The sequence below is a fragment of the Mya arenaria genome, chromosome 6 (genome assembly GCF_026914265.1).
Source record: "Mya arenaria isolate MELC-2E11 chromosome 6, ASM2691426v1".
In the NCBI taxonomy this organism is placed as follows: Eukaryota; Metazoa; Mollusca; class Bivalvia; order Myida; family Myidae; genus Mya; species Mya arenaria.
In genome coordinates, this window is record NC_069127.1 from 50,365,428 (window position 1) to 50,382,158 (window position 16,731).

The 16,731-nt window shown below is 32.1% G+C and overlaps 2 protein-coding genes across 2 annotated transcripts; one reads left to right on the top strand and one right to left on the bottom strand.

Moving 5' to 3' along the window:
• The first annotated feature begins 2,328 nt into the window (after positions 1 to 2,328).
• Positions 2,329 to 10,743, top strand: LOC128237862 (sushi, von Willebrand factor type A, EGF and pentraxin domain-containing protein 1-like). The gene is made up of 6 exons (XM_052953441.1): positions 2,329 to 2,449; positions 3,399 to 3,584; positions 3,892 to 4,056; positions 9,676 to 9,805; positions 10,253 to 10,422; positions 10,736 to 10,743. Exons 1-6 carry the CDS (start codon positions 2,329 to 2,331, stop codon positions 10,741 to 10,743), a joined length of 780 nt encoding a protein of 259 aa, XP_052809401.1.
• A 3,801-nt stretch (positions 10,744 to 14,544) lies between these two features.
• LOC128237863 (transient receptor potential cation channel subfamily A member 1 homolog) lies at positions 14,545 to 16,247 on the bottom strand. The gene is made up of 5 exons (XM_052953443.1): positions 16,243 to 16,247; positions 15,783 to 16,005; positions 15,320 to 15,556; positions 14,999 to 15,124; positions 14,545 to 14,694 (listed from the first exon to the last, which is right to left on the bottom strand). Exons 1-5 carry the CDS (start codon positions 16,245 to 16,247, stop codon positions 14,545 to 14,547), a joined length of 741 nt encoding a protein of 246 aa, XP_052809403.1.
• Between the last annotated feature and the right edge of the window lie 484 nt (positions 16,248 to 16,731).

A 16,731-nucleotide genomic window follows, 5' to 3' on the forward strand; every position in this document is an offset into this window, starting at 1 on the left:
GTAAAAGTTTGTGACCATGATTTAATAGATTATTCAGTGAAACAATGATTATAAATAAATTCTATGTTATTCTATTGTTTTATGAGATCTTTTATCTTCGGGTGAATAAAATGTTATTTTCTGAACCTTCCACTTTTATTTACAATACAGACTAGCCATATTAAATATGATTTGTATAGTCAAGTACAATTTGTCATCGACATCATATCAAATAGAGCATAAGTGCAGCACTAGCGTTTACAAGGTTGTACTCTTATTACTGTGTACAGTTGTCTGCTTTATACCAATAACAACGATAAGCCTGCGACTGCACTGCGTTAACTCACTCACTCACTCACCCACTCACCCACCCACCCTTTTATTACCATCAAAAAAAATGTTTTAAAACTTATACAGTCAAAAAGAAACTGCAAGTTTCCAAAAAAGTCTTAAACGTTTTGCAGAGTAAATTGTCAGATGGTGTTAATTCAACTTACCATTTAGTTTACATCATGTAATATAACGGTAACATTGGATAGTCGTTCAGCTATGCATACTGCTCTTTCTGGACTATATTTCGAAGGTTTAATTTAAAGCAAACTGACTAGATGTATATCTTTGTGAGGCTTTACGTGTATTGTAGGAGTTAGTGCTGTTGTTCATGTTTATTTATGCATTGCAGTTGATGTCAACATTTCCAAGTTGATTCATCAGAACTCATGTTACAAATAATCGACGGAATAAGCATGAGAATATACATAATATGCCGTATGCTAGCATTGCAAACATAAAACATTGAAAATTATAATTTACAATTATAAAAAGCATGTATTTACCTTAAACTGTATATGGTCTTTGAGTACTTGAAGTTAATTTAAGTTTATATGACTGTTTTGCATTTTTTATTCTCTATGAGGATGATTCCTCTGAGGGTTTATCATTTATTCTTGGTCCTAATGATACTTGTTGGTAGAAGTGTAAAGTTGAAATCACATGATCCGGGTTAAGTCCTAATGCAGACGTGTGTTGATTACTATGTTTAAATATGTATGTACCTGTGTTTGTGTATTTTTTTCTTGTGGATTGTGTCTTGTTGAGCATTTTGGAAATGTGCATTTACGACAAGCCTATTTCGAAACAAAATATTAATATTGGCCCTGTCCAGGTCGGTTTATTGATTATGATATCAGTAATCATTTCTTTCTTTAAATTGGAAGCAGCATCATGTCATACCGCTACAATACAAATTACCGTTAGCTATCAGTGGCTTCCGGGTCGAAACCGCTCGGTTATACCAATGATCGAAATGGATTGTAATCAGGCACAAACCTAGTATTCAAAATTGTTTGAACTCAACAGTATTTATGACCGTATATTGTCAAAAGTTTCGTTCGGCTAACGCAGTGATTCGCATACACCAACATGGTTATTCAACAAGTTTGTTATATTTTAGCATGCACTTCTAGCACTGGAGAATGTGCCGCCCACACCAACACCGCCTGTAACGAAGGAGGGACTAATAAGTGTGAATGTTTCGCGGGATGCATTGCCGCTACGGACAACAACGCATGCACATTTGGTTTGTAGTTGTTCTCAGACTCAAACTAAACTCAATTAGACCTACAGTGCAGAATATATAGTTGTCAATTTTAATAATAATTTATAAGGGAGCACATATCTTAATTTTATTTTCAATCATAGACATTTACAACGTGATTTTAAATAAAAACAAATCAATAATTGATATTGGCAAGCGTTCAGGTTAAAGATTGTAACAATATTAAGTACGTTAATATTATGTATTACACCAAAATGTTTATCTTGGGCTAAAATAGCAATACATTTGTTACAAACATAAGGTTTTAATAATGTTTAGTTAAATCAAGGTTTTGTAATATAAATTCGTTTAAATTATGTTTAAAAAGAAGAGCTTCTCATATTGTCATATAAACTTGGCAGTCTGAGCCTGAAGCTTCTAGTAGAACCAGAACGTAATCACATTTATTATATGCCTATCAATATCCTTTTCCTTTTTAAGGCGTTTGAATTACGAATAACATTTCATATGACTTATAATTAAAAAAATAATCCTATTTTCGCTGTCAGTCAATCCTGTCTTGTGTCCTCAGATTTATTTGAATTGCAATTTATCTTTTATATGTATGTTCATGGACACAGTGCCTCATGTATAATGAAATAAATAATATGTTCTGATTTTGCCTTGATCGCTCAGTTTTACATGTATATATAATTTATGAAAATGTAGTATGCGCTAGTTCTATTTTTATTTAAAATAGCGGATTAACTATCACATAATTCTAACGTACAGCGTGTGGGTCAGCAACAGCTATGACTGACGTTACGATTACCTCCATTTCCTTGACGTCGATCATTATCACGTGTAACCCCGGGTTTGAAATGGTCAGTTGTGTGGATGGCGGTGGAAGTGAGGCGGTTACAGTTACATGCCGTAAGATATTTACGATACTTTCTAAACATATCTTTTTTCTCCCTTTTTAAACGGAATGTAACCTTAAAGCTGCACTCTCACAGATTTACCATTTTTACAACTTTTTTATTTTTTGTCTTGGAACTGGCAATTTTTTGCGTAGATATCTGCAAACTTATGATAAAAGATTGCTGACAAAAAATCAGATCGTAGATTTTCATATTTCCGTTGGAAATTCATGTTTTATGGCTAAAACCGTTACTAACGGTTTAAGAAAAATGCATAAAACATCAATTTTTGAACTTAAATATAAAAATCTGCGATCTAATTTTTTGTCTTATATAAATGATTTCCATGGATTTTTGCAAAAAATGGCTCGTTCCAAGACATACAATAAAAAAGTTGTCAAAACGGTAAATCTGTGAGAGTGCAGCTTTAAAAGGGAATTCGATTTATTTTTAATGTGTATTCGGGTGCACTTATATGTTCTACAGTTCAGTCTGATTCATTAAGATTGATTATGACAAAACCTAAAAGCTGATAAACTAAATCTCATAATTGTTTCCTGGATAGATCTGGTGTCCGTTTTGAGAGACAATACGATTTTAACCCTTGGATAAATCGAATATGTAACACTTTTGAAAGAGGGGGACACTTACACCAATATATCACTCCCACACTATTGTTTATTTCAGATGAATACTCGTATAATAGTATCTATTTCAACAATTTAGCATATATAACATTGGCATCGTCCTTTGCTGCAAATAATAAAATTGAATATATAATGTTTTACTATTTTTGTTCCATCAAAAGCAAATATCAATGATAGTCAAAATGCATTTGGCCATTGAAGCATGTCGGAAAATAGCTCATTGAGCTAATGTTTCTTGTAAACACATACCCGACTTTAAATAAAGATTCTTGTATCTTGTATCTTGGGAATAAATTGATATCTATCTTGTATCAGAATGTTCAGCGCTAACGGCTCCAGCGAACGGAAGAGTTGACAAAAACTATGAAACAACACCTCTTGGTGGAACAGCAACTTACTCGTGCGATGCAGGCTATACCCTTTCGGACACTGCCACAAGATACTGCGTGAGTGGCACCGGATGGGTCGGTTCAGGGCCTACCTGCGACGCGAGCCTAATTGGTATGGATAGTATGTGTTTGATAAAAAGGTATACGAACAGCTTTGTTACATTCTAAAGTCACATTGAAATCTGAAATGCATTTATTTTCATATGAAATGTTCGAATGCGAGCAGTTTTTCCACGATAGTGTATGCAAATGTAGCGAACTGTGTCGATCAAAGTCGTTATGCATTGGCTATATTATAATCTGAAAGCATGTATTTAATTTAGATTTTGATGGAAAATTCTAGTGTAGAAATGAAATTTGTATGTGCACATGATGTTTTTGGTTGAAAGAGTTTAGCTGTTTTATTATTATTTTTAAAGACTGTGGGTCCCCATCTGAACCCGAGAACGGCTTTGTGTTTGCTGTGACTACAACAGTGGGGTCAACGGCTCTTTATAGTTGTGAAATTGGTAACGAGTTGGTCGGTGACAGTACCCGCACGTGTGGAGCTTCTGGCTGGGGGTATTCTGAGCCATTCTGTGAAGGTAAAGTAGCCGTTTGTACTAATTAGGTCAAGTTTATGCAACGTTCGAACCGTTTTCACAATGTTCAACCAGTCGGGAAACATTTGGCCAGTTCAAACAAGGTTTGACCAGTTTCAGCAATGTTTCATCACTTTGAAGCAACATTATTTCATAAAATTGTTTGGAAACAAAACAATTGAAGTATATTTGTTATGTTCCTGATATGAGGTTTGAGAAGGAGTACGTTTATTATTCGTTTATTTTCAGAATCTAGTGCGGATGCTCTGGTGTTTTCCACTTGGTCAGCGGTCGCTTCCACAATTTTTGTTCTCGCAATGTTTTAGCTTTTTTAAGAAATAAAAAGATTGATAAGGTAAAAATCTGTGAGGCACCTTATAAGATAAAACGGTTGTTATTGACTTTCTGCCTTAGATGCCTTCTCAATATACTGAAAGTAAATAATACATTGTTAGCAGTGTTTCTATATTGAATGCTAACGAAATCCTTCGTCGGTTTTCATTTGTACTTTTTCAAATAATGTTTAAATTTCTCAACTTATCAGAGACAAATATATAATGAAAGATATGTCTTTGATATAAACCCGTATTAGATATCGCCCTTACCAATTATCTCAAGCAATCATCGCAGACCCGATCGTTGTGTTGTTTTATTTTCTTCGCCATTTGATGCAACTTAGATATATATGCTGTTCATGTTGTTTCATATCTGTGTTATCTTAGTTAGTAATAAAACGAGATTTGGGTTGAGTTGAGTTTTACACATTTTAATGGATGGACAACTTAAATGAAGTTTAATAAATGTGTGCTCTGCATATTGCAGAAGCAATCTTTGTATTTATATGAAATCGAAACCGGCTTAATGATCTGGCTTTAATTGCAAAAACATTTGTTTGTAATAAATTCATTAGTGTTAAAATATTAGCACAACTTATGAAATAGTTTTAAATGAAGACATCCATTCGTTTATCCACCTAGTTTCTTTTAAAAATTCAAACATCAAAATAGCTTCAAATTGAACTAATAGTTTGTACTGAAACATTCAGGGCTTCTAAGTAATTCAAAATCTTGGTTTTCCACGGATAAAAAGACCTGACAAAATAAAGGTTTTCCTAAAAAATTACATATTTTAATTAAAACTTACTTAGTTTAATGGTGTCTTAAACAAAATTATTATACTTACGCAGTTAGTTTTGATATATATTTCATTTGGAAGCTTAATTACATGCATTTGCAGAAAGGGGAGGTAGTAAGACAAGTATTGACAGATTTAATCGTCGTTTTTTCACTTAACAATATTTAAAAAAATATTTAAAAATGTTTACTGTGCTGTCTACCAGACAGATGTGGATTACAGCCAGATAAACCCATATTAAGGATGTTTAACTTCTTTATTCTTGATAGTGATGGTAAAAAGCTGTAACATAAAGGAAACACAGCATAAGGATCAGAATTAACATTTTTATAGACAATAAATGTACTTTTGACACTAATGGATTTCCATAGTTTTTAAAAAAATTGAGCAGGGGTTCCCCCTATATTATCATGAAACAAATTTTAAATTCAATAAAATCAATATTCTATAGTGGCGGACAAACCATTATTATTCATAAGTATCAAAAATTAGTGTCAATTAGTTATATGTAAGTTGTTTTTAACTTCAGTACATCATAAACAAAACATTGCTGACGTCAACACACAATCATCGATTGATGTTATTTATGTACGAAATGAGATGTTCGCACTTGGCTAAATGTTATCAACGATGTCACCAATAATAAAGGCACTATTACTCACACTGTGGTCAGTTGTTATATTCCAAAAATCCATAAAATAATGAAATTAATAATGAGCGGAAGTTCACAAAAGAAACAAGTTTAGAGATTAATTCCCATCAATGTACGGAAGCCGGGGCGGACCAGTTTACATTTGTTAAAGACATAGAAACTGAATTTTCGTTTGAAAATGTTTTATGTTTTTATGTCTAAAAACCTCTCAAAGAGTCCGGAATAAGGCAATTGCACAGTACAAAGTGTAAGGCCGCGCCCACTTATATCCCGCATTACGATATATTGAACCAGTTTAAGTATAAGTGATGACGTTGGTATTTCCCATACATTTCTGTTTAATAAAGAATCGTGGTTCTATCAAACCTTATCGGAGTCTCATAATCAAATATGCATTTTTTCTCTTATTGATTAGCCCTTGACTTTAAGGCAATTAACCATTATTTCGCCAAACATATTAATCTTAACTGATAGGTAAAAATGCATTGCTTATTCATGGGGTGTTTTTGACATACGCCCAGTTTAACATTGCTTTTATCTAAGACACTATCTTAATTAACAATACCATTGTTATTTATCTTAACAATAAAAAATCTTCAATCTTAAAATCTTAAAATAGCAAATTGTTCAATATAAAAATAAAGTAATTAGTAATAAATCTTTCTAACCTTGTATTGATAATTAACATTTTAAACTTACAAACAATATCACATATCTATAGCGTACAGGGTTTTCATATATTGCTCTTTGTTCACTTAATAAGATAGACTGTGAACACGTAATTAAAATCAGCCAAAAAAGTATGCGACCGTGATTTGATTGATTATTCTGTAAAACTCTGATTCAAGATTAGTTATTTCATTGTTGAGTGTTGCGTGGTGTGTTTTGTTTAATTTCGGATAAAGAAAATGTTCAATTCTAAAAGTTCTGATTTCATTTACTAAAGTAATGACTTAAACATATAACATTCGACATGTATAGTCAAGTACAGTCTGTCCTAATTTAGTCACATATTAGACGGTTATAATACTAGTATACTTTGGGTGCTGTGTAGACACATCGACATCGTATCCAAGAATGTATAATTGCAACGCAGATGTTAATAATTTGTACTTTACGTACAGTTTACTATACTCTGCTTAGCCTCCGTCCGACTGGATTAGATAACTAGTTGTAGTTTTGACACGAACTTTTCGTAGTCTTGCGATACTATATTTAGGAAATCCTATTGGGTTTAATTACCGCCAAGTCAGTTCATTTAACTGATAAAAAGTGTGTTTTATATACTTAATTATATTACCACGTCAGGCCAACCTCTTTAAATAATCCACCACTATGCTCGTGAATGTGTGAGACAACCAGTGATATAAAACTTTTGACAAAACATCAAAGCGCAGTTGTTCATATTTACGGTCGAAAACTGATGTTTTATGGTTAACAACGTTACTAACGCTTTAGAAAATAAGATCATGCCATGAAACATCCATTTTCTAATGTAAGTATAAACAACTTCGATTTTTTTTGTTATTTTTGTTAGCGTTCATATATCACTGGTTTACCGACGTTTACGCAAAAATTGGCTCATTCCAGGACAAAATCAAACAACAAAAGAAAGCGTTGTCAAAAAAGTGCAGCTTTAAGGGCCTTCCAACAAAACTTAAAATGTATCAAAATTTCATTTTTTTTTCTAATTTCGAGGTTCAATATTTAGCAAGCATTGTACATGCATACCCTTTGCAACAGGTGAAAGGAGTTGAGCAAATTTTACGAAAGAAGATTTAAGCAAATTTTCAATAAAAAACATTCGATTTATTACGGAAAAGTATTTAAACGAGATAAATATGTTCTTGTGTCAAAATATTCAAGACCACCCTATCAAGAAAACTACCTGATACTAGTGATTTTTTGCATTTTAAAGAGGTGATTAGTAAAGTAGTATTATAATTATTTGATTAAAATTAACCAGCTTGTGAGTAATGAGTATCATATTACAAGAATAGATGCTTTAAATGAGTTGTGCTGTAAGAAGTTAACGGGCCTTAAAGATGAGGATAATCATAATATTTACGACCATTGTTCTTGACAATACTTATCTTTATCATGGTTTTTGCCAGTTTCTAAATATCATCTGTCTAAATATACGTGTCTTCTTCACTTAAAATTTGACCTTTTTATGAAACAAAAGAAACCTTGAGCATACCCAATCGTGAATTCATCCATCAGATATTGAACTCATAACATATGAATTAGGTCAACATTCAATTAGTGAACGGCAAAACTTAACATTTGGTGCGACTGAGGAAAATAAATAATTTAATGTGTTTTTTGTTCCAGTTCTTTCTATACACGATACTATTATCCAGATTTATCCATGGACAAGTGGAAACAACAAGTAAAAAAGGGTTTCTTTTTTAATTTGCTTATTTATTGATTGATCTATGTATTGATTTATTTTTTCATTGATTGATTTACTATTGTATTTATTTAATCATATTTCACTTATTTTTCTACATATATCACGTATATTTCTCCATATATTACCTATACATTACTGACCTCCTTTAACATGTATGTGTACATTAATTTATGTACTATTAGTAGCTCTGATTATATTGGTTCGTGTTTTCAGTGCTACTGTCTTTTATGTGTTAAGCTCGCCTTCCTGCAATACTGCATTATCCAAATATTTTGAAAACATCAATTTGATACACGTGCTTTGTTTGGAATTATTTTATAATTCATAGAAAGTTTATAATATTAAATACAAAATTGAGATATAAAAAATCGCATATGTACGTATGATCATTTGACCTTATATTCAAATTCATTCTTTTAAGGGTCATCTTATCATCGAACTAAAAAAGAATAATGTCAAGAATTTTGGTTTGATATTGTCGCAAAATGGATTGAAAGCTTAACTTGCAAATAAAAAAGAAACACTTCGATTCCGTCTTCAATCATAACATTTGTTTAGAAATAGATGATAATTTATTATTTTTTGAGACAGTATTTTTTTTAAATAATCGGTGTTTAATTTTCATATAGATTTTTATTTGCCCATTTTTGAAACATTTTAATTTATTGGTATTAAGTGACCAACTACAAATAAAGACGCTTTGAAAGAACTGTATTGTGCTGAAATAAATATACGGGAATTGTAAATGTGGATAATTATCTTAATGACCATTCAAGTCTTGTTTTTTATTCTATTTTATTTTATTTTATTTTATTGCATGAGAACACATTTGACATTGAGAATAACAATGCAAATTTCAGTATAATATTAACACCGACATTATAAAACCAAACATGGAAATTGATTGGGCCACGAGTTATGCCAACATCAGTTACGGTCTTTATTTATTGTTGAGACATGTGTGAAGTTTTAATCACAAAACCCGGTTTAAGCCCTCAGTAACTATAAATTGCATCGGCCGTTCGAATGCGGTCATTTTTAACATCTGTTGATTGTTGTGTTTAAATAGGTATGACCAAGCTATCTGTGCCTGTTGACTTGTTGTATATACCGTGTTTAGTGTTATGGCATTCATTCGTGTGACTTACGACAGGCTTATAGCAGAAAAAAAGTGTTGGTCTTGTCAATGTCGTTATTATTCTAATTTTAGATCAGTTTTCATTGTTACACTAAGAAGCACTTCCAAGTCATCTAAAATACGAATTACCGTAGGCTCGCACTTTCGTTTCTTGATCGAAATTAAAACTTTTCGTTAAACTAATGCTACAATTGGATCTTAATTGGTTGTTCGGCTAGCGCCGTGATTCGCATACTGGCAATTCACCAGAGCATTATTGTAAAATATTTTTGTCTATTTTAGCTTGCACTAATAACGGTGGAGAATGTCTCACCGTCGCCAATACGGCATGCGATGAAGGAGGGACTGGTGTCTGTGAATGTAACGCGGGATATACTGTCCTTGCAGACAGCAGCGCATGCACATATGGTTTGTAGATGTTTGTGGGCTCAACCTTAACTCAAACGCACTGACGGTGTAGAATATAAATTTGTCGTAATTTATTCTTAACTTTTTTCAGTCCCAAACTTTCGTTACGGGATATTGAATCAAGGCAAACGGATTATTGCATTTGGTTAGATTACAAAATAATAAATGGTTTTATAAATGACTTTCCCCACCATTTCACTGCTCGAATATCAACCAGAGGGATTATTGTAGATACACTTTCAACATGTTATGCATTTCGAAAAGGTATTGAATTAATTTTGTTCTCTTGAACATGCAGATAGTTCTTGTTTGACACATTGAACATATTGTCATTCTTTTCCTTGAGTTCCCAGTTCCGTATTTAACACATGAATTGAACACTTTAGAACCGTTAGTTCTTGTTATTTTATAAACTGCAGATTAATTGATAAATAATTCAAATGTAACACAGACTACAGGCAAGCTCCATCTCTGACGGATGGCTCGAGGTGACGGATGGCTCGGCAACAGCCACCTCTTTGACTTCGATCTCTTTCACGTGTGACAACGGGTTTGACCTGGTCGGCACGGCCACCATTAATTGTGTGGATTCGACTGGCTGGGAGACGGGACCCACATGCCGTACGATGCTTTCTCAATAAATTGAATTGCCTTTATTTAAACTGTTTTCTTGCGTGGGAATTTGAAATACCTGCAATGTGTTATCGGGTGCACTACTATTGTTATATAGTTTGTCCTAATTTCTGTTAGCGCGATTTTGACGAAAGCTTATAGCTAATATATTTACCCTCGAGTCCGTTTCCCGAGCTGAAATAAGTATGGCCTCAATTTTGAGAGAACATGAGAACGTACGTATATTTGGTATCGTACCTACAACCTCTAAAGGCGACCGCTTATACCACAATGTCAATCTCACCATATTGTCTTATTACAGATGAATAGTAGTAATTATTTTTTGAAAAGTTAGTTAAAATAATTTTCAAGCATATTCTTCTTTCTTATTTGTTTCATCAAAAGTAATACCCGAAGGTAAAAGGCCAAATCCAAAGTACTATTTTAATAAATTATTTGATATAAATCTTATACTAGAATGTCCAGCGCTCACGTTTCCAACAAACGGAGGAGTAGACAAAACCTCCGGAACAACAGCTGTGGGCGGAACAGCAACTTACACGTGCGATGCCACCTACACACTTTCGGGCAATAACTGTGTGTTTCACGTATTACGGAAGCAGTTTTTTATTCCGATGTTATCAAAATACTATAAATGACCTGGCTTCAATTGCAAAACCATTATGATTTAACGACGATGACTAAACTCACTTTCACATTAAATTTAGTTATTTTGTGTTGATCCTTTTCTCTAGATTGTATATGTTTGTCGTGATGTTATGTATGTAAACGCTGATGAATAAAACGTGTATAGAGTAAATTAATTAGCAATTATATGGCAAGTGTTTCAAACTAAGCAAAAAAACCCAACTAAAATGATACGAATTGCATATCGGATTAGCAGAAAGCAAACGTTTAAATTACAGTCAAGGTTTCATTTGTAAATGTCGCAATGAAAATAAGAGGTTAATAACAGAATGAATACCGACAATTGGATATTATATTCATTTTAAGTACTGATATCTCAAAATCGTCGGCCGTAATTTCTTTTTAAGATAAACGAGCGTATATGATTTCTTTTTGATTGCATTACAACCTATATAGAATTTTTAACCAGGGTTGTTAATCTTTCAGGGACCATTTTAGATAAGTATTAAATAATGGACTAGGACACTTGTTTGCAAAATTGAAATAATTACCGCTTGCTTAAACGAATTAGCCAAACTTGTCAATAGAGCCTTTAAAGATGCACTATTATTCCCAAATAAGATTTACCATAATTAATAATATTGTTTTAATATTCCAAAAATGATAAATAAATGTCGAAAACAATGGTTCTGACGAAGGATGCCGAGTTTAATTTGAAAGTAACGAGCATAAAACACGGTATTTCTACCTTATGAGACTATAGTAGACCACAGTTAATCTTTTAGCATTCACCAATCATTTAATATTTTTGCTTTTTCAGCTATTTAATACACGGTTACAATCTTGTTATCGGTCATTTATATTTTCCATAAATGCATTATTTAGAAAGTAGTTTAAGGTTCATCACTTAAAATTAATGTTTGTATTACATGTGTTTGTATTGATTTTGAATAAGTGATTCACTTTAACAACACATTTGTACAGTTGGTACAAAATTATGAATAATTGAACGATTACAGAAAAGAAATGGAATTATAGGTTACGGAGTTAATACATCGGGTCACCTACTAACCCCGTAACGTAGAGTTCAATTCGACAAACTGGTTACATTAATCAATTTATGACACAATGTTTCATTTTATCATTTGAATCGGAAATTAGACGCCATTTTTAGTACGATAAAGATTAGTTACCCTATATGGAAAATTATGGACCAATGACCTTGCGTCATTCATGCTTGAGGCTTGATTTACATCTAGATTGTACATGGTTTTTAAATCTTGAAACTGAGAGAATGCAGTTGAAGTTTTGCAAAAAATATACTTGAGATTAAAACGAGCACATGTAATATGGCCGTGTATGGTGAAATAGGTAGATACCCATCTATGAAAATAGATATACTATAATTATAAACTCTTAGTGTTAGACTACTTCTACAGATACGATTACAATAAAGAAGTTATACAATGATATGTTTTGAAGACTTGATAATCGTAATGATTAGGATAATGATAATAAAAACATTTTAGATATGTATGGTTTCTCTCATGTGTGATTAAATCCAAATTCTGTTTATTTGAAGACTCTTCATATTGTGTTTAAAATAGAGTGCTGCTCAATGTATTTAAACACTCGCGGTATGAAAACGTTAATCATAGTCATACCATATGTGCGTATAAATGCCTTGAGGAACACTTTGAAACTGTATTCTATCTAGATGTTTTACAAAGAAATTAAGAATGGCTTTGTCTGAACTAAGATTGTCGTCTCATAAATTCTACATTGAAACACGCTGATATGGCCGTAATAGAATTGATAGATCTGATCCTTATTGACCGTGGTGTAACTATAACGATATAGAAGATGAATACCAGTTTGTCCTGTGTTTAAAAATACATGAAAGGAGTAGATCAAACCATTTTTGTTTTAGAAACACCAGTGTGTACACGTTTATTGAACTAATGAAATCGCAAAATATCGTCGTAATAAGACATCTTAGTCAAGTTACAAACCAATCATTTCTTCTAAGAAATTCTATGACAAATAATATGATTTAGACCATAAAGAAATATATGATTAGCCTCCCAAATCGTTGTTATGCTGTTATTTCAGTTATGCACCATTTACTTCTTGATTTTTATATTTATCCTTTGTATTTTTTAAAACATGTTTCTTCTCGTTTGTGGTTTATGTCTATATATTTCTTTGTAGTATGCCATGTACCATTGTGACTATATTAATTTTCTTTTGATGCATATTATGCTTTGTCAAGGAACTGTAATTTACATGGTAACGACAATTAACAATTTCTGTCTGTCTGTTTATAATAAAAATGATGATGATAATGTTGATGTATACAGATAACAGTGTTCAACTATAAGAAGTATAAAAAATATCACAGTAATAAATGACACAAATTATTTCAATCATGTAACTTATCATAGTAATATATCATGATGCTTAAAGGGAAAACATATATCACTCACAATAAAAAAAAGAAAAAAAAGAAACAAACGAACAACAACATCTCGATATCCACCGCAAACAATCAAATGCATTAATAAGTCAATATTTTGCCAATTTAAAAGATACAACATGATAAAACAATATTATATATACACTCTCAATGATGCATTTTTATAGCAAAACGTATATAAAACATTCAAACATGTTTCAATCAATTCCTTCAAGTAATGTATGAGTTCTGCTCCGGACAGAGTTTGGTTGTTAAAAGAGAATACTAGTAATATAATCATGGTTCTACTACTACTACTACTACTACTACTACTACTACTACTACTACTACTACTACCACTACCACTAGTACTACTACTACTACTACTACTACTACTACTACTACTACTACTACTACTACTACTACTACTACTTCTACTACTACTACTACTAATAATAATAATAATAATAATAATAAAAATGATAACAATAAAATCGATTGAAGAAGAAGAAGAAGAAGAAGAAGAAGAAGAAGAAGAAGAAGAAGAAGAAGAAGAAGAAGAAGAAGAAGAAGAAGAAGAAGAAGATACCGTATGTCTCCTTTTTGAATGAATATGTTTGCTATCTTTGGCTATATAATGACTTCTACATATATATCGTCAAGTGTCTGTAAGGCCTGAACCTTGTTCCTCTTTACATATTTCTTTAAACGTTTTGCTTCTGGACTAGTCCCTTGAGTTCTCATTAAATTGTTAATCGGAAGGTTAAAAAATACACATCATATTAAAGTTATTAATTAAACCTGTCCCTTAGTAACGCCTGCTAAACGACTTCGGTCATTTGTAAAAATACAGGTCAAGTAAATCTTAATCAACTCTAATATAGGGTAGGCGTACAAATTCATGTATTAATATTTTATGCAACACAATGACAAACGATTTAATAGTTTGTCAATATTTTATCCGAAAAGTACCTTTATCTGGTCAGTTTCAATTTTTGTCTGTGCAAGGAGCAACATCTTTTTATTAATTATTGTGGTACTTCGAACAATTTTCGCTTGATTTCCTCCAGTATTACTCCCTGTTTGTCCATTTCTGTTCTTATTCCCATCATTGTTTTCTTTAGTTTTTTCACTTTGTGTATGACCTTGTGTTGGTTGTTTTCAACTTGATTATCATACTGAAACAAGGTATAATCAAACTAGAAAAGATGACATTTTTTTCGGTTTTGAGTGTGCCCGAGATCTTGATTTAATACTAGTCCGCGTCCGGAATACTTTCTTTAAACATTTGGAATAGCAAAAACTAACAAGACACTTACATCTTCAAACGATTGCATGCATTTAAAGATCACGATTAAACAAACCATATTAAAACGATATCAAAGTGCATAGCAATTTACACTTAAATAAATTCCAAATTCGTGTCCTGTCATCATATAATCATACTCGAACGTACGGTTCAAGAATGCATATTAACCAAACCTTTTCTTTGGAAATGAAGTTTTTCATATCTTCCCAACTATCAAACAGCTTGTAGTAAACAGAATCACATAAAGGTTTCTCAAGAAAAGTTGATAAATGTCCCTCAATGTCAAGAACGATCTTCATCTAAATGGGAGATCAATAGAGTCATCAGTATGAATAAAAACAAAGAAAATAAAACACCACTGAAGTACTGAACCATTGAACATAATTCTATAACATATATGAGTAAAAATAAGTTTTGCTGTCAAAGGACATAACTCAGTTATGACTAATGAATGTTGTTGTAATATGGAATCAGATTTGGAACGCTAAACGTACTTGAATGTGTATCCTTTCGAGTGTAGCATGGTCTTGTATAGCTTTGATGTCATCAATCGCAAGACCAATCAGCAGATTCATTAAAACAATGGTCATCACAATCAGGAATATATAGAAAAAGACATATGTGATCCAGTAATGGACTACGTCGTCGTGGAAGACACTGTTAAAATCCAGTTCGCCGATCATCATGACGGAGGTGCGAAGAATAGCGTAGGGCGCTGTTGAAAAGGATGTCTGAAAGAAATGAGGTTTGGTTAAGGCCGTTTAATACTGAAAGTTGTTAAGTATTTAAAGCTATCAAATGTTTCTAAGACATACAAGACTACGTATATGTGTAAGCGCCTTAGCACACAAACAAAATTTACTATAAGATATCTATACCACTTGTATTTATATAATCGCATAAATATAGGCATTTGAGGCATATTTTACTGTCAATTCATTCAATAAAGTGTCTTACCTGATTTTGAAGTAAGCAAAAAAAACCAAGCCCAAATCCAACAATAAAAAACGTGAAAACGATGAACAATTTCACAAAGGTTTTAAAAATGTTTTCGATTATTACAACATAAATTCCGATATATGGCCAGATTTTCAAAAACTGAACAAATCGAAACCAAGACAGAGCAATCAAAACTGCACCAATATTCCATTGGAAGGTATGAAAATGGTAAAAAAATAAACTTACCTAATTTCTTTTTTAAATTATTTTTATGTAGGTCAACAAATTCATCAAAATTTCATTCCACTGCCACACTGTCACAACTTTTACTACGAGTACCGGCGAGTTCATTACTCGTTTGTTATTTTTTGTTGAAGTCGAACAAATTTCGCCAGATGTCCTATGATGTGGAACTAGTGTCGTCGTTTCATCGGGAAGTGCCTACTAGAATTTCTTGGAATGTTTCCGACATCTCTACGACATGGTTCTACCAGTATCGAATCAGTTCAGAAATAATTATCTATGTTTACCATAACGAGTTGTCATAAGATACTCCTATCTGTATTGTTTATAATAAATCTTTTATATTTTTCTGGTTTCTGTTTTTATTCTCCAAATTTACTTCATACAACAAGTGTTTAATGTTGTATGCAAATAAACAAATTGTTAGGTTAAATCCTATAATCAAGATCGATCAATATTTTCAAACTTTTACTTGCTTAAATGTCTTATTTGTGACATTATTTGTGGATATTTCATTTAATTATAACAGTCTAAAACATACTGCTGTACAAAAGGGCATTGCTTTTTCAAACAATTATATATTTAAATTCCTTAAATCTCGTGTCTAGTGTCTAGTGTTCGTTTAAGTAGCTGTTCACACACAATTTCCATTGGAAAAAGTTTTGTTCAAACTAAGTGTTCCAATTTTCTTCCTTATTTCAATTTTCGGCTTAAGTTGTAAAAT

Coding starts and splice junctions, on each gene's coding strand:
- LOC128237862 (XM_052953441.1), top strand. CDS start 2,329: ATGACTGACGTTACGATTACCTCCATTTCCTTGACGTCGATCATTATC. Junction 2,450..3,398: donor GGCGGTTACAGTTACATGCC/GTAAGATATTTA, acceptor ATCTTGTATCAG/AATGTTCAGCGCTAACGGCT. Junction 9,806..10,252: donor AGCGCATGCACATATGGTTT/GTAGATGTTTGT, acceptor AATGTAACACAG/ACTACAGGCAAGCTCCATCT.
- LOC128237863 (XM_052953443.1), bottom strand. Junction 15,557..15,782: donor TTTGCTTACTTCAAAATCAG/GTAAGACACTTT, acceptor CATTTCTTTCAG/ACATCCTTTTCAACAGCGCC. Junction 14,695..14,998: donor ACTTCATTTCCAAAGAAAAG/GTTTGGTTAATA, acceptor ACCTTGTTTCAG/TATGATAATCAAGTTGAAAA.